The sequence below is a fragment of the Diadema antillarum genome, unplaced genomic scaffold (genome assembly GCF_040938485.1).
Source record: "Diadema antillarum isolate AM-2024a unplaced genomic scaffold, OU_Dant_1.0 seq00001765_RagTag, whole genome shotgun sequence".
Classification (NCBI taxonomy): domain Eukaryota; kingdom Metazoa; phylum Echinodermata; class Echinoidea; order Diadematoida; family Diadematidae; genus Diadema; species Diadema antillarum.
The window spans coordinates 423,407-442,994 of NW_027272446.1; the positions used below are offsets into that span (position 1 = coordinate 423,407).

Consider the following 19,588-nt stretch of genomic DNA (forward strand, 5'->3'; position numbering starts at 1 on the left):
TTTTTTTCTTTGTACTTTTTTATAACATTAAAGAAAAATAAAAAATTACAAACTCTGAATCACATCCATATGCAAATTTGATAATGTTTGTTTATAAATAATTAAAATACATGCATATATATAAATTTCAGTGAGAAAGGATATTTTTTTTCAAAAATTTAATACTAAAGCATTTGCAAAATGTGTGTACGAAATGTTATATTCTAAATCATTAAGAAAATTACTTGGTTCTGTATAAAAGTTAAGAGTGACTAATATAGTGTAGCAATTGTAACTGTTACTAAAATACTGTACCAAGAAAAATAGGTATAGATTCAAACATATATATCAAATACATTTGTTCCTTGAGATTATATGCTAAGAACTATGGATATAAAAAGCAAAAAGCTGAAAATTTATCACTTCTCACTACAAATTCAAACACTCATGCACACATACATCATATAAATTCAAAACCACAAATTCTACAAAACCTGGAAAATGACAAATATCTCATTTGAAGATTGCCAAAAATGTGGCCAATATTCATATGTGTATATATGTATACATATACAAAACACATACTTTGTGAAAACTGCATTCTTCTACAGTTCTTTTAAAAACTCATATTCTATTAGACTTATTTTTGCTTGCTTGTTGTTTTTGTCATTTTGTATTGCAAACCACCACTTACATTCACAAGACAAAACAACGAAATGAAGCAATGGTTAATCATGTACAATACATGTACATGGATATTTTTCTAGGTATGCATTTGTATCACATCAGATAACACTTCCCAATGATAGGAAGGCATACACTGTATGCTCAAGTACATGTGCTTGCAAGGAAACCACACATCATGCTTTTGTAATCAACTTTTTGTGATGAAACATGAGATTATTATTTTTTTTTTCAAACAATTCACACTACACATGCAACACTACTACCTGTATTTTAGTATTCAAATATTTGGCTATATTATTTTGCAACGACACTACAAAGCCATATTTCGTCCCCAGCCACATAATATCAGAGTATTGTTTCAAAATTAACATCATAGCTTTGTGTGTTAATCCACATTATGTCCATTAATAACTAAGATATCTTGTACCAATGTTTTGTATATATCAATATCATATATATATCAAATACAATGTATAAGTTACAGTTAATACCACAAACACCTTTTGACTGTTTTTATATATGCAGTACATGAGAGAATCTAATACATGTATTTTTCCTTTTTATTGTTTTTAAGCATTGCATCCATGCATCAACACATGCAGTTTTTGAAGAGTAAATTATCTTTATGTCAAACTACTTAAGTCCTCAAAATGTATATTCTATTTCAGAGATAAGATTTCTTGCAGCAATTCTACCCCACAGTCATGTTACAACCAAAAACATTGCACAGTAACTTAACAGAATCTGGACAAATTTGTAACATCTCTCTGACCTACATGTATATTGTGTATTGTATAACATCTGTAATGGCTTGAAGAAATTGTGTCCATTATGGGCTTAACTGGCAATAATCTGCTCCTGTGATTATACCTTTGAAATAGTCATGTTTATACACACATACACACATTCACACACACCCAAACACACTGATACATGAGTATACTATATGTATTGAGCAACATCTATTAGACATTACCTTCTTTAATAAATGACTGAATGATATAAGGATGCTCTGATATAGAATAGACAGTGTAGACAAATATCCAGTTTCATCTAATGCACTCAAAAGAAACACTGACAATGACTATTTCAACCCACTTCATAAAATGAAATCCTTTGTCCCTGACACATATTCTTTTTTTTTTCTCACTGAAAACAAGCAAACAGTGACTTCACATATTTTTCCAAAATAATTTTAGAAATATAGATATATATATATATGAAGAATACATAAAATACGAAAATAATGAAAATGGCATTCTATTTTGTTAGATGTGTACTGTGATTACACAAATTGCACAGAAATAATATTTAAATAGAGGCTTTGGCATTAATGCTCGTGCGATTCAAGAATCTCATCTTCCTGGGTCAATGTCACATAAACAGAACTACTCCAGAAATGTTTGCTACTTTTTTTTCTTTTTTTTTCCTGCTTTCGCATCGTCCCCTGCATAAGAGGGAAAAAATGTTATAGCATTTCCTGGATTACAAAATGTCAATGTAAAAATTGTGTAAAAGCTTCCTCGAAAAATAAAATCTTTCATATAGTGTTCTAAAGACTTCTTTGCACAAATCTGGCAAGAATCCACTTCTTGTAAGGGAAATTAAATAGTGGAAAACAGAAATTCCTCCAACAAATACTGAAGTTCTCCAACTTCTGAAATGATCACACTCACTGCTTCAACAATAGATATTTTAGCTTCTCTCTATCTAAAGAAATGACTTTCAAACCCGGCTATGGTACATCTGAAAGAACAACACGCCACACACATGAACACAGAAATTTGTAAATGTACTACATTCATTTATGTCACAGCTGGTTGCTTTGCTCCATTCTTGTCAATGCCCTTGGGCTCTCTGTCAAGCAAAAAGAAAACACTTCACACATTATAAGTATACTCCTTGTAATTCCCTCAACACTGAAGTAAATGTGAGGTGCTCATAATCTGCACGATCCCACCTACAGACCTACCAACGAAATGGAAATGATCGTGGGCGATCACCCCCCTCTTTGACAAGTGGCTTGTGGAACTCTCGGCCAGGTCGTGAGTGGATAGTGGCCCAGCAGAACTCACAGTAGTATTGCAGGCAGGTGACATTAGCACAAAAGAAGGGTGCAAACTTGCCACCACATCTTGTGCCCTGGCACTCGTCACACATCTGGTCATCCAACACATATGGTTTGACCTCGACCTGTGGATTGGCATCAGAGAAATATTACTGAGTGTGGTAGGGGATTATGACAGCATTATGAAGCACTAAGGATAAACGTATGCCTTATTTTGTAAATACAGTTACAAAGTTGAGCACTTTTACGTAACTTCTGATAATATTCATTGATCATTTTACCTTTGATTGTGTTTTTAAGTCTGGTTTCGGCATGAAATGCATATTTTTGTAAGTCATGTACATCACATTCTCAATAAACATCATGTCAATCAGTAGAACACAGCTGCTAAACAGCGTTATGGTCAGGGTCACAGACCAACAGCTTTAAATTAGACAGTTTAACTTCCAAGAAGCTCCTTCCACCTCTTTACTGTTCCTTTCTTCAGCATGACACGAGTAAGTTAAATCTTCCTTAATTGTACAATTGTACACTGATTAGTGTGATGTCAGAAACTTAAATACAACAGACAATGGCTGTATGATACCTTACCATCAAGTGTTTCATTTTCTTCAAAATAAGGTATAAATCCCTTACATATAGGGAAAATTACAGTCTAGGAAGTTGTCTGACACTGTAGTAATTGATACATCATGCAGGCTGTAGAAATACTGAAGATTTTTAACATACTGCACAAAATTCTTTCAGTAAGATGCTTAAAAATGCAATATGTCACCTGAATCATTTTATGAAAATGAAATCACACTGTCCTACACTTCTTGTTATGGTACCAAAAAAGAAAAAAAAAGAAAAAAAAAAGAGGAAAGAAACATTCATATCTAATGTAAAAGTAGGATGGCCTCTCTCATGATGCACAAGGAATGCAAAGTGAAGCCTTAATTTTGAGTTGATTTAAAATGTCAAGTTTGCACAACACATAAAATTCACATAATTTATGCCTTGAATGCCAGCATGAAAGTGGACAGCTATACAATGTCATCATATCAACCCCAACATCACTCTAAAAAAACATTTTCATTCATTATGATGTATCACTGTGCCTGCTCAGGCTATAAGTATAATGCGTAATGGTGTACAACTGTGTGTCAATTGTAACACTTTAGGGGCAGTGTAGCAAAGTGAGTCTAATCACTGCAAACACCAAGAAGGGTTGTCATGGTAACTGCGAGAGATGAATGATGTCTCCTCCTACAGCTAGTAAAGTCAGATTGATAGATCACACTGCCTCTCGTTTGGTGACTTTTTGTTAAAGGCATTATTTACCATTTGCAGATGAAACAAAAACCTAGCTTTAGTGCTACAAAATAGTTCTAAAATGTGAGTAAGGGATAGAAACAACCAATGTGAAAAAGTTAATCAGTATAATAAATGTTAAGTATTCTTAAATAAGCAATTTTGAACAATAGTTAAAAAATAAAAATGTTTCTAGACTAAACAATCTACAGTTATGCTTTAGTGAGAAAAGTAGTGATATCCCCTAAATGTTTTGCGCTTTATTGCAAAATTTTATATGGTGGGATGTTTTGTGATACAACTGATCTACACACAATGCATCAAGTGTGATAACTCAAAACATTCTTTAAATCACTACTCCCAATGGTAAACAGTTCCTAAGGTTGATAATAAGGTAGGCCTCTCACAGCAAACACATATCTTCCATTCAGTCCGCTGTGCACAGAATTCCATCTTTCTGCACATTATATGTGAGTTCAACGATTCGAACATGTCTGCTGTAGGTGAGCAGAGTTTGAATGCTATTTAACTAGTAACCAATAACGCACGAAAAATGGTGTATAAAGAGGAATAAATCATGAAATAAGTGAGCTTGACTCGTTCCTTGAATATATTAAGATATATATGCAAAGTTTTGTGATAGTAATTCTCTTATAACAGAAAAAGGAGAATTCTACCCTGTTTCCTACTTGTCCTCATCCGGAAACTACATTGTAAGGGTGCGTTTATGCTCGTTTTTGTTTTTGTTTTTTGTTGGGGGGGGGGGGCGATAATCAGCTTTTGAAATGCCATTAGTGCAGACCATGGTTGCGTCCATGCTCATTTTCAAATTAATGCTGTTTCAAAAGTCAATTCAAAATGCACAAAAAGGTGCATACACGATCAGCGATTCTGCCTAGTCATGTTTCATGAGGAAGCATAAATGCTAACTCACATACTGTACATATAATACGTGCCTAAAGGCATTATTTACCAATGGGAGCAGGGATTTAAAAATATTGGAGTTATCATATTTCATGCATAAGTGCAAGTAATTTGTATCACAAATCATCCTTCCATATGAAAATTTTGCAATAAAGCTTAAAATGAGATTTCACTATTCTTTTCAGTAAACCATAACTGTAGACAATTTATTCTCGAAACATTTTTATCACAACTATTATTCACATTTTGTATATTCAACAATACTCCCACATTGATTGTACAATTAATACCTTTACATTGGTTGTTCCTATCCCCAACTCACATTTTGGAACTATTTTGAAGCACTAAAGCTGGGTTTTTGTTTCATCTGCAAATGGTAAATAAGGCCTTTAACAAGAGGTAGATTTATCTGTCTATAGCTAAGTTAGCTGATATAACATACTTGTACAGTGTATGATGTGGATGTCTTTGAGAGATGCTTTGAACACAGTTGTTGATATTCTGCTTAACAAGGTTTCCATCATAGTGGAAAGGTGTTGTGTAAAACTGGTCAAGTATTACTATCATCAAAATCATAATTCAGATTATCATAACCACATACAAAATGATGGAGTGCCCATAATCGTTTCACAGAGCAATATAAGCTCATTTACTAAACCCTCACTTGCAATTGCTCACAAATGGCTACTTGTACAACACATTGTGTATACATATAATGGATAACAGGATACAACATTGCGATTCACTGACAGATTGCCCCTCATCTAAGTAGATAAACACTGATCATCAAAAGGTTTAGTCGCTGATATGATAAAAACCATGAGCATACAAACTCGGGTTGGAATCGAACCAACAACCTACTCATTGCTAGGCAGGCATCATATCCACTAAAATACCAAGCTCCTGCCCGATAGCCAGAGATGGTGAACTGATCACTTATAGCAACAGGTATAACTAGAAATGTCGCTACAGCGACTGGTTATACCCCCGCCAAACAACATTTCAGAAGCTTTGGTCAAAACAACATTTCATAAGCTTTGGTCAAAAAACTGAGGAAGTAGTTAAATCCGCAAGATCTTTCCTTGATCTTCTGCCATTAATATGCCGTTACCATGGCAACGTACTTTCGGGTACTGTCGAAAAATGTGTCTTGCACATCTACAACCAAAGGCACACATCTGTACCAAGTTTCATGGAAATTGGGCAAAAACTGAGGAAGTAGTTTGCAACACAAAATTTTCCATCATTTTGGCTCATAATATGTGAGCTGTTACCATGGCAACATACTTTTTGTCACTGTCAAGAAATGTGTCATGCTGACCTATATCCTAAGACAAACATTCAATATGAATTCCATGAGAATTGGAAGAACACTGATGAAGCAGTTTTGCCATGAAGCATTTTGCCCTATATTTTACCAATAACATGCCGTTACCATGGCAACGCACTTTTTGCCACTGAGGAAATATGTGTCTTGCACATTAACATATTCAGATGAACATCTGTACCTAATTTCATAAAAATTGATCAAAAACTGTGGGAGGAGTTCGCGACGCAAGATTTGTACCCATTTTTGCCCATAATATGCCGTTACCATGGCAACGTACTTTTGGGTACTGTCAAAAAATACGTCTTGCACATCTACAACCCAAGGCACACATCTGTGCCAAGTTTTATGGGAATCGGTTGAAAACTGAAGAAGTAGTTCGCGACGCAAGATTTGCAACGGACCGACCGCCCGACCGCCCAACCGCCCGACCGACCGCCCGACCGCCCGACCGCCCGACCACCCGACCGTCTGCTGATTCCTATATACCCCCTTCAAACTTCGTTTGGCGGGGGTATAATAATACTATTCAAATTAATGGTTCTTGTTTTGAGCTGTTTTTATTGCAATTGATTGACACATTGCCCTTCATCTACTTTAATAACACTGATTATTCAGAGGTTTTATTAGTAGCCATGATAAAAATCATGGGCATACGTATTATTATAAATTGGACTCAAATCAACGGCATCCTGATTGCTAGACAGGTGTCACAGACTACAGAGCTTCTGCCCAATAGCCAGAGATGGTTCTGATCCCTTTACTCTTGAGCAGGTACTGTGTGTATCTATTTCAATTAATGACCACATGTGCCAAATTTCTTTCGGATCACAACAAACTACAGAAGTATTTCAATCTGCGAGACATTTTCCTGATTTTAGAGTCACACAGTGTAATGCATTTGTAATATGGCAGCACATTTTCCACTGCTCTTACAATCTTTCCTGCATCCATGCTCCCTGCTCTTTGTGATGAATAATTAAAGCGCGATCTTTTACGAGCATGAGCTGTGACTCTCTCTCACATGGGACCTCCATGTCCATATGAGGCAAAGAGTGTTTTGCCTCTTACTAGACAGGATGGTATGATTACACAGAACATTGCTCAGCTAGACTCGGGAATTAAACGTGAGCCACTTAGATTGGGAAGCAGACTTGCTAAAGATTGAGCCAAATCACTCTGCCATTGCCCTTTCCAGTATTATTGCCAAATGTGTCTTTCACAAAATTACATTGAGCACAACATGTGCACCAAATTCGGTGTGCATCACTTGGAAACTGGAGTGCTTTAATCTGCAAGCTTTTTGAATAATGGGGGGGGGGGGGATGCCCTGTTACCATGGCAACACACTTTCCAATACTCTTGGAAATATGTGACTTCTACAACTTATATCGAGTTATTCATGTGTGCCAGTTTTTTTTTGTGAATCACTGTAACACTGGAGAGGTAGTTTGACCTAGAAGCATTTAAAGAGAAAATCCACCCAAAAATGAATAAACTCTAAAGAAAGAAAGAAAAAATCCCTACAGAACTTTTATAAAATTACAAAAATCTGAAAAGAAATTTGGAAGGTATGACATTTGAAATGTCACATTTCTTCGGAAAACATTTTTTGACCAGTCCTTATGAATATTCAAATGAGTGAACTGATGATGTTATGCCTGCAAAATTTATCATATGTATGTTACGGATGAAATTTGGAAATTTTTTATTTTAAGCTAATAAAGGTAAAAACCTCTTCCGATACCAAAATATATCAGAGTTAACATTTGTTCTTTTTTATCCTGGGTGGTACTAAGGCAAGTCTTATACAGCTGAAATATTCAGACTTTTGTCATTTCTGTATATGAAATGTTGCACTGTTCAGCAGGGAATGATCTCTCTTATAAAATTGGAAAAAAAATTGGAGTGGATTCTTCTTTAACTGATCTTGAGGGCCACAATGTGCTGTTACCCTGGCAACATTCTTTTCGCCTCTCTTGGAAAATGTGTCTTGCACAACTTTACATTGAGCTTAACATGAGTGCCATATACCATGTAAATCACTTGAATGCTGGAGAGGTACTTCAATCTGCTAGCCTTATCTGATTTTGCAGCCATAATGTGTTGTTACTATTGTAACACACTTACTGCTACTCATGAAAAATGTGTCTGGCATAACTTCACATTGAGCTCAACATGGGTGCCAAATTTTGCCTGAAAACTGGAGAAGAAGGTGTCTTCTGCATCTGCCTGTAATGGCCATCACAGACACCAAATTTTTAGGTCAACTGCTCAAAAAATGAGGGAGTTCGATCTGCAAGATTTTGCAATGGACCAACTGACTGACCAACTGACTGATGGACCGCTCGGCCACCCAATTTTGGGGTGATTCCTTTACACCCCTTACACAATATGTGTTGGACAGGAAATAACAATGCAACATAAGAATCATAGATTTGAATAAACACATGGTACCCACTGCTACAAGGGATCAGAACCATCTCTGGCTATAGGATAGAAGCTTGGTAGTCTAGTGGGTATACATGCCTGTCTAGCTATCAGGAGGCTGTTGGTTTAAAGGGTGCATACAGTTCTGGTTGAGGTGAGGATTAAGCTTTTAACATTTTGCAAGATATTCAGAAACCACTCTATGAGATGTCAAAGAGCATGCAATTCTGAGGGGTATCAAAAGTTTATTTGATGAAACTCGGTTTTGAAATGGCCGAGATACCCAAAAACAAGGTGAAACAAAGAGATTCTAATAAAAGGGGTGGCCTGTCGTCTTTTATCATTATCACTTTTTTTGATATCTCAGCTACTGTAAACGTCAATATTTTCGCGCGATTAATTTTTCGCGCTGAGCGGCTCGAAAACGTATTGGCGGGTTCTTAAATTCGCGCTCCGCAGCAGGTTACTTTACTGTAGTACACATTCACTGCTTTCATCCAAAGCCTCTGCTACATAGCTTGCTATGCCAGCGTACGACAAGCGACGTAGCGAGCGGCTCGACTGCGAGTACAAGCACTCAAATACGTAGTACAGCTGTGACTCTAGTACCGTAGTCACGGGGGACTGTAGCATCGATGCGTGCGGTGCACACATGCATGCTACAGTACACAGCAATCTAGGGTATCGTCTCTTCGCACAGTAATAGTAGCGTAAACATGCCTGTACATTGTACTACGTAGCAGTATCATCGATGAAGCGCACACAATTCATCCCGTTCAAAATGTGCGTAGAAAATTGTGAAGATATATTCGCGCGCTTTTGAATTCGCGCTAGCCGAGCGTAGCGCGAAATCCGCGAAAATTAATGTACCGCGAAAATTTCCACGTTTACAGTATTTGAAAACCAATTTTCATCAAATAAACATTGAATCCTTCTTAAAATTACATGCTCTTTCATATTTCATAAGAGGTTCTCATTATCTCACTTAGGAATGTTCAAAACATGAATCCCCACCTCAACCAGTACTGTACAGTCCCTTTAAAGGGCCCTTGAAATCCAAATGCATATTGATTTGTGTTGATTTATGATACCCTCAACATCACGTTTGCGGTGAAACAAATATCTAGAAACATTCCATATATTTCTAACAATTTTTTCCTCCATTTTTCTTCAGATTACTTGGGAACGCCCACAAAAAATCCTTCCAAACCAATATTCCTCAGATGACCTCAGCTGTCAATCACTGCTAAAGTACTGAAATGTTTAACAAAGACATTGGAATGCACCTTCCCTTGACTCAGCATAACTTGCACATTGCTGTGATATTAATGTGACTAACAAAAGACATGGCGAGGGAACATGCAAGTTATGCTAGATATTCGTTTCACCGCAAAAGTGATGTTGAGGGTATCATGAATCAACACAAATCAACATGCATTTGGATTTTAGGGGCCCTTTAAATCCAACATGAGAAGGATATAACATGTCAGAGAATGTATTAATTTAAATCACATTTTCTCATATTTCACATTGGCAATAAGGCAAATAAGAGACTATTCACACATGTCATAATATAGACACTTTTCTACACTTTAAACTCTGATACTGATAATACCAGATGATTAAAATCTTGATAACTTACTCTCTTGTCGATGTCACCATGTTGAAGCTGCACAAAGCGAGCACTAATGGCAGCAATGTAGCTCTGCTGGCTTGCAAAGGCCACACGCCCAGCTCCTTTAGGGTACTTCAGCTCAGGGTCAGTGTCAATACCAGCATAGCACACTCCACCATACAGACGATCCATTATCATGGCTAATTCAACTGCAAGAAGAAGAAGTAATTACACATACTTTTGATAAAACAGAATGGGAAAGTGTCAAAACGAGGGCTTAATTAAACTAAAGGCATCTCTTGCACAGAAAATGCACAGCCATGCTGAAACAGACATTTAACAAGCTGATCTTAAATATTTCACAAACATGTATGTTTAGCATTTCTTCTACCGGTATACCAAAACTGTCATAAGACTATTTTTCTTGAAACAGTTTGGCAACTATAAATGGTTTCTTTGTTTACAGCAAAATTTGGCCAAAAATAATGCAGTTATTATCAAACATTACATTAAAACATAAAACAAAGACTTTTACATGCTCCTTACATGAAGGCCTGACTACTGTATCATATGAAATGTACAATGACGTGACTATCGTCGTCAATGAGAGAGAAAAAAACAAAACAAAAAAAACTTGTGGTCGAACTACATGTACCAACTACCATCGAGCTTCTTCCCTGTATATTAAAATCACTAATGTCTCATCAGACCTGACCAGAATTTCCCTGACGACACATGCACAACGTCCGACAAGCTCTCCTTACTCTGCCTAAAATGTTCCTGTAAGTGTTGTCCAGGAGATGTCATGGAAATTCTTGCCAAAATCTACTCTAGGCTACCTTGGGTAAATACACAACACTGGACATCGGGACAACCCTTTTATTAGGTTGCTCTCAAGGTAAGATTCAGCTGACACAGGAAGTCGATTTATAACACACATACAATGTTTGTACAGAATGACACACCACACCCAGAACATGTGCAATGATCATAATCCTGTCTTGTTTACAAACACTGTTCTCTGCTCTAATGTTTACAGACCTGGAAGTTTTGAATTTTCCATCATACTATTACAAAATAAGAATCAATGTAAATAAGAATACATGTAAAATTCTCGTAGAACTTCATCTAAATCGATTTTATTAAAACATCTTTAAATGCATTAAAAAGCAGTTTGTCAACGCAATTTCCTGCACTTAAAACAAGTAGGTTGGATGACACATGAATGGATAGGTTGCTATGGAAATCTACCCACAGAGGGTTTTTCAGTGTGTGTCTGTCTAGAAAGCATCTCATTTTCTTCCCTTGTTTTTATTTCCTAGGAGAGGAATGTTACCATCTGTTTGTTCTCTGGACCTGAATGTGGTCGAATCATATAAATAACATGGCAAGAGTGCGGTTTAAAATTGTCCTCAGAGAAATATATAAATAAATTGTAAACATTAGCAAAGCAGCCAATTCAATTGATCAATTAAAAACAAAGACAGTTGCAAGCATCATTCACCTCCGTTTTGTACATATCCTGTCATGTTCATGACAAATACAAATTTTATGAGCTTGCACACAATGGTATTTGTAAGCTATGGAAGCCATCTCCTGAACACACGTGATGAATGCCGGTCAGGCTAACCTTCCTCAGATCTAATTATGTTGAGTACCCGGTGAAGGCATTCAGCTACACCACGCAAATGACACATGTCTAGGACTCTCCTGTGTGTGCTGCACCATAATGATCCAAACCCTAAGTGTGAGTATGTGTGTGTGTGTGTGTGTGTGTGTGTGTGTGTGTGTGTGTGTGTAGACATGTGTGTTTCTTACAGGAGTACAATCATCAGATACTGGTATACCACTGAGGTATATATAATATGTTTCAATGCCTGTCTGTTTCATTTGCCCTTGTGGGCCTCTGTGCAAATCCAATGTCTGATGGGCTGTTGTCTGTGTTTCATGCATAAGCTTTTCCTCCAACTACCAACCATATGTTTGTGTGTGCACATATGGGTGTATATGGTGTGTGTATGTGTGTGTGTGTGTGTATGTGTGTGTGAGTGTGTGCATAGCATTTATGTGGGCATGGCTTGCTCTGTATTCACGTCACAGGCACTGCTGAAAATGCCATGGCATAATAACCCCCTCTCTCCCCTCTTGATTGGCAGCCAGTAAATACCCTTCTCTCGTCAGCTCATCCATCCTGAGAATTTAACTGAGAGCATTTTCAAACACATTCCTCTACTCCAGCAATGCACAAGCAAGCTGGCCATTCCTCGATCCAGCTGGCTGCCAGCTCAATATGGACTACTTTGTAGCATGACATGGAAGGGATTCAACATACATTAACATCTCATTTGCATCCCACTTTACTCACAAGCATGCATACTGTATGCCAGTTATGCCACTGAAATGGAACAGCTGTTTTCAGCTTTCATTTACAATTCAGTGTAACCTACTATAAACTGAGATCAATATCTCTTTGTATGCTACCCATGAGAGTAATGACTCGGAATGCAAGCTGTGATGCTAGATAGGCCTACAGTATGGTCCCTCAGTACAAATGGGGTAAACGGGACAACACACATTTTTTTTTTTTGGGGGGGGGGGGGGGGGAGGGGGGAAGTATTCACCCATGACTGCCAGAAAGCGAAAAATAACAGAAATGTTCACAGATCATTGTCATGATGTATGGGCATCTAAGAGAGAGAAGGAGAGAAAGTGAGACCGATATAAAGGGAAATGTTGATTTGTTTCACGGCTACTGTTATTTGGTGAAAAGTTGTCTAGGGAAGACACTGGAGTCAACTATACTATATATCCTACAAAATTGAGGGAAAAACAACAACAAACAAACGAGGCACACATGTTTGTATTTGTGCCTTTGTATGCCGAACATGAATACCATCAAGGACCAAAATTTTACTATTTCACTACAGCACCAACAGCACACATTATACATAATGTTCATGCACAATGACATGCAATCAATTGACTGTTTCTGCACAACAAAATAATTGCCCTTGGACAGTATCGCTAAAAAGTCAAATTCTGAAAGGAAGAAGTTTCCCTAGTAGTAAATGGTCACATTATTATTAACCACTGAATCTGAATATTTGCCTGTCCATATTTTGTGGATGGGCATAGGCATACCAATTGTATCTGCAGGATTTTCATCATTATGAGGGTCTGCAAAGGGATTTTGAAATGTTGACAACATGAGTACTGCATTTACGTACTATATGTCCTACAACATGTACATGCATTGGAAAATAACCCTTCATAATATGCGAGATTTACACAAACTGTATTCGTTAACCTCAAATAAACATATTCTGCCACATTTTACTTGAATTGCAGAACAGCAGAATAATAATACCATGACCATATGAAGTCAATAAATTGAATGCACTTCACCATGACATTAAAGATTTAAATATATATCAGGACCTGCCCGGTAGGCTTTCATCAAAGCTGTGCTGGACAATGTACACTGTATGTATGAAGTCTCCTAACACACTGATGTATCTTATTATCCCAAAGCTAACAAGAACTTGAACCTACATGAAGGAAGGAAGGTGCATTACTGTATGTCACTTGATACATTGTCTCTAGCAGATAAGGATGCTCTCTTGTAATGAGTGATGCTAGATAAGTTGCAGAAATGTACAAGAGACCAACAGCATCTTTAACTGCTACAATATCCACATCCTTCCACACACTCAGCCATGACAGAGATTTTGTTTTCACATTGCAAGAGCCACTCTACTAGAATCATCCATTATGTATTACTTGCACCAAGGAAAATTCTTGAATAGTTGTACAGATGAACAAAAGAATTCAGCCCAATCATAAGACACCAATACAAAAGCCTGTATGGGAATTACTGTTTACCTGAGCTTCAAGTGGACTTGCGGTGCTTCTTGATCATTTTGTCTTTAATTGAAATGGAACTACCTCTTCGAAGTTCTTATACACAAAATACATGCACCACTTTTCGTCCATCTGTACAACTACAGGAAGAGGCATTAATAGAAATAGGTAAGCCTCAAAGGCTCAGGTCAAAGCCCTCACTGGTAACACATGCACAAACCCTATGGATGATTTCTACTTATGGTGTACATGTAGTCTGAATGCATTTGGACAAAATGATTAAACTTAAAAGGTCATTTCCATCAGAGGAACCCCTCCTTAAATTGTCATAGACAACTGATATAGTTTCCCCACATGACATTCAGTTGTAAATGTATCTACACAAAATATCACAAAGGGTGTATAATTGCTTGATCTGAAGGAGAAGTTTGCTATCATCATTTCTTTTGGACTTTTCTTGAGTGTGTGTGTGTGTGGTGGGGGGGGGGGGGGGGGAGGCATTGCTTAAAGGGCCTGCTTCTGTGCCTAAATATGTGACACATAATTCAACAAGCATGTTCACCCAACACCTCAGAATATTGGTTATGATTATAACATAAGTTATGAACACCTTTTAAAAAAAATGTTACATGCTGGTCTTAAAAAAAAAACAACAAGATGACAATGTTAATTTGGACAACTTGCCTGCCCCCCCCCCCCCAATGTTTTATAGGGACCCAGCTAGGTCAGGATGATTTTAATGACATGAAAAACTTCTTGCTTTGTATTATAAAGAGTATAATGTTGGCGTACTTTTTTCTGGATTAAAAAATAATAAATAAGCAATAAACAAAAATAACACAATTTTGCTTTACACATGCTTGGGGCTTGGGCCTTTGCCTCAGGCTCCTATGGGGGTCGTCTATACAGTTGAAAATTTTTGAAAAAAAATTCTTAATCTGACATATCAAAATGATTCATGACAATCTTGCGAAAAGTCTGAACATATACACTGTATCTGCATTAGGAGATGAGCTTGCAATAAAATCAGATCACAAAGACCCACTTCTGATTTGTTCTGCCCAAGAGCCACCATTGCCACTTGCATCAATTTAAATTTTTTTTAAACATTAAATTTACATCATTTACATGTGGCACTGCCTAGTAGGTATTGCAATTGATGACCATTGAAATTTACACACTTTCGGGAGATGAAGATGTAAGAGCAGATGAAAATATCACTCGGACCGATTGGCCTCACTCCTACTTGTTATCCCCGATGTGCCCAAAAAGGCCACCACTGTTGCTGTCATGAGCAATTTAATGCTTTGCTTGTTAGCAAATCTAAATGCACAACCAATTACTGGTTCTGCTTCTAGATCTGCACAAGATCTTAGAAATTAATATACTGGTAGGTGGCACTCTCTGGGCCCACCTTAGGCCAAAATTGGGCCCATCTATACCATTTACAGAACCATGGATTCCCTCCCTTAAATTTCTCCTGAGTCTGGATAAATTCAGACTGTTTGAATTGAGATAAAAAGTAAACACTTTCAGGATGGCACAATGACGCACATAACAAGACACATAATATAGTGATGATGATGATAGGTGGATAAATGATGATGAAGCAAAAGGACAGCAATAATCTACTACCGACTTCAGGCTCAGGAGAGCCTTAAATTGCTTGGTGTAAATTTGATGAAAAACCCCAGTTGGACTACAGTGTCATGCTTTATGGAAAATTATTCTTCTCATCAAATAAATGTGTAAAAAAAAATAATCAAAGAACAAGTATTGTAGGATCATAACATCGTGTATATATATGTATGGGGAAGTGGTGATTGTCTCAATGACAAGAATCACATTCTAACTGATTGATCAATTGCCCTTCTTTGACATGAATAAGCACAAATTATTCAGTATTTAGGCAGTAACCATGATAAAATATCATGGGCATACATATTAGATAAGATTATAAGATAGCATTGTCTAAGATTTTTACAATATACAATGTACATCTGGAACAATGAAATAACTGACCATGCAACTTATTCCCTCATTGTGAGAGGAGATTACATGTCTGTTTGCGCAAGCTTGAGCTGACTATTGTAAAACCCATCTTGATTCAACTGTGGGTTAAACATCCTCAGGTCAATTTCACGGAAAGGTTGCATTTTATGAAAATCAAACTATTGAGTATAGATTATTAATGAAGCTTAATGAGATGATCTGGTATTGTTTATTCAAAGCAGCCTTTCACAACGGATATTTTGATACCTCATTTGTGAACATCGGTGAACGTGGAGTGGAGTTATGTCCAAAAAACCTTCATTTTTCATGATAATTGCCAATTTTTGCAGAATTTATGTATCATTTCTGATACACTATTATGACCATAATACAACTTGTGTAATTCTCAGATGGCTTATTTTCTGAATGTTCTTTGGTCATAGATTGGTTTTATGATGTTCTAGAACTTGTTCCGGCATCAGTAAATATCATTCTCTCAATCTCAAAATGTGGTAGTTGATAGCCTCCCATAAGTCACGTTTTTGTGTCCCATCAGTCACACTGGTTTTCCCTATCCTGCTACTGTACCAATGAGTAGATATTCATACCACTTGGCTCAGGGTAAGCACCAACCCTTTGCCACATTCAGGAAAGAAAATATCTTTTCAGATTCTCTGTGTGTAAGAATATTTCAGAACTTACTTTCCCATGTGAAAAACGGTGGTCCTCAGAGGTCCCATAAGTCACGACAGCAATTTTTCGTTGCTGTACGTAATGCAATGATACTTTTCAAACTGTAAGTATGGTGTTTTCATAAACTGTAATATGATGGATCTAACCATGAACCGAGAAGAATGCATTTGATGCAACTATTTTCTCAAAATACTGGTTTGAAATTGCCAAAAATTGTCACTTTGTCCATAAGTCACAATGGAATTGACCATCACACGGATGTCTGATACAAACCAGCAAGTAGCTAGTGATTGGAATAAGGCTCACATTCTGTGGATGTACCAGCATAAGTACTGAACCAAACCTGTTCCTGGTTACAATGCATCAGAAACCAACTTCACTGTCTCACTCACTATCATGATCATGTAACTCAAGCATTTTGTGTGTCTGTGAATCAAGTACGAGCTGTGTTTCACCTGAAAATGTGCTAAACATCAACAACTTACTAGGAATTACTTCAGCTTCACATCTAATTTGATGATAAAGATATTTGAAAAGTTGGGTTATGAGCTATATAATATGACTTGACCTATATGACTTTTTAATCAAAATAGTATAATGGTGACTTTGAAAACACGTTGGGAAATCGATACTATATTTTACACTTTTATATAACCATGAAACTAATTGCATAAATTACATGTGTACATAGGATTACTTCACTATTTTCTTATTCTATCACTTAACATAAGACACATAAGGTCGAGTAAAAAAAAAAGTAATTAGTTTCTTGTTCAGATTTTTGTAGAGAGATGAGTGCAGGAGGTCCTTACTATTTGATATCTTAATACATACATGTGCACTTGCAATCTAATGCAAGATACTGGCATAGTTTCGCACCGCCTTGTACAATGATTTTCAATCATGCACAAAATAGTACATGTGTATCAACCCTAAACATTTCATAACCTACATTGTAACATATGTACTTGCATTTGAGCCTCCAAAGTTGGGTAAAAGTTGAAAATTTGCTGTTACTTTTGACACTTTACACATTTCGGAATAACTTTACAATGCTTAAATCACTGTCATCACACATTTCGGAATAACTTTGCAATGCTAAATTCACTGTCTTCGTTGCACTACATATCACACTGATGACTACACTACTTGTGTACATAGTACGCGCATACCGCTAAGGCCCCCCCCCCCCCCCAAAAAAAAAAAAATGTTGCATTGGCGTAACCCGCCCGACCCTAAAAATTCCGCCGACCCCATGTTTTTTTATTATCTTTTTTGCTATCGATATCAAATATCTTGTTGATTGCGATCGCGATTGCACAAACCCGGAAGTGGAAACGGCTCTGGGGATATCGGATGTACGAGGGAGAGATCTAGCGCCTTGCATAAGCCTTCCTTGATCAGTTTGTCATCTGTTTCCAACACGGACGCGTACTCTAACAAGATTTATTCAGTGTATACGCAGCATTCAGACTGCGATGTATTGTGCACAGTTTTCCCATAGGTTTCTTGTATGGAGAACTTACACGAATCTGTATATGTGGGACTGTAATAGAGATCGCCATGTGCGATGAAAAGATCGTACATATGGGTCAATTTGCATCTATCTTATCTAAGTCAAAATAGTAAACAGGCATGAGACGGAGAAAAGTTAAAAAAGGAGGAGGGACTTTGTGAGGGAGCGGAGCGACTGAGCGGGGGGAGGGTGTGGGAGGGGGGTGTCCCATCTCCGACGGTGAGGACTTTTTGAAAATCAAGGTATGAAAGAACTCATTTTAATGCATTTTACAACTGAAATTTACTATTGTTATGAGGTACATTTTGAAGAGAAACATTGTGATAATTGAATGTCATGTGACATGTTCTTGTCCAATCACAATTCGACATCATTCTAAGGTGTTGTATAATATCCACACCAATCCCATTTTATATCACCCTGTGGAACGATTCTATGTTGAGTACTTACAATGTATGATATAGAGATACAGACAGGTACAGTACATACAGACTGTACCTTGCAAAAGCAAACAGCTCAATCACCCATATAGGAAATGAAATAAATTAAACAAAAAAACTATAACAGAATTTGATCATGGATGGGATGAAAACAAGGACACAATGCAAGTTATCTCTTCCTATCTTGTATGGATGAAGTTTAAATGATGCCGATATGCGATATCAGCATTATACTAAAAAGCAAAACAAACAAATGTAGCGAGACAGGTCACAAAAGAGAACTGCTGAGGGGGTAGGAAAAAATTGAAGAACAAGAAATCAAAACAAGTCAAAACAAGGCCAATTTGTCAAATCATGGATGGTAGACAGAATGGTCAGGCAAGTACATGGAACTCCCAGAGAGTATAGACAGACCGTGTACTGTAAAACCAGAAACATTCATGAATGATTGGAGACAGCTTTTTTCGCGACACAAAACTGCAGCAAATTGCCAACCATTGAAAAATTATTATACTACATGTACTACGTAAAACAGGGATTTGCAACTGATTGACAAATTGCCCTACATCGACGTCGATGTAGGGCAATTTGTCAATCAGTTGCGATGAAAACATCTCGACGGAAGAAATTCATGAATTTGAAAAACAGGGATTTGTTGAACACACACTGCTGGCAGCTATACTGGTAAACAAAACTGAATAACTAATGTGCACAATAAAAAAAAAAAAAAAACATACAATGTAATTAAAATACAACAACAAAA

The 19,588-nt window shown here is 37.0% G+C and overlaps 1 protein-coding gene across 1 annotated transcript in view; it reads right to left on the reverse strand.

The window, feature by feature from the left end:
* Positions 1–349: 349 nt before the first annotated feature.
* Positions 350–19,588, reverse strand: part of LOC139712157 (cytoplasmic polyadenylation element-binding protein 3-like) — a 51,230-nt gene continuing 31,991 nt past the window's right edge. The window contains 2 exon segments of the mRNA XM_071623994.1: positions 350–2,859; positions 10,351–10,532. Coding sequence (XP_071480095.1) covers positions 2,635–2,859; positions 10,351–10,532 — 407 coding nt within the window. The 3' untranslated portion in view covers positions 350–2,634.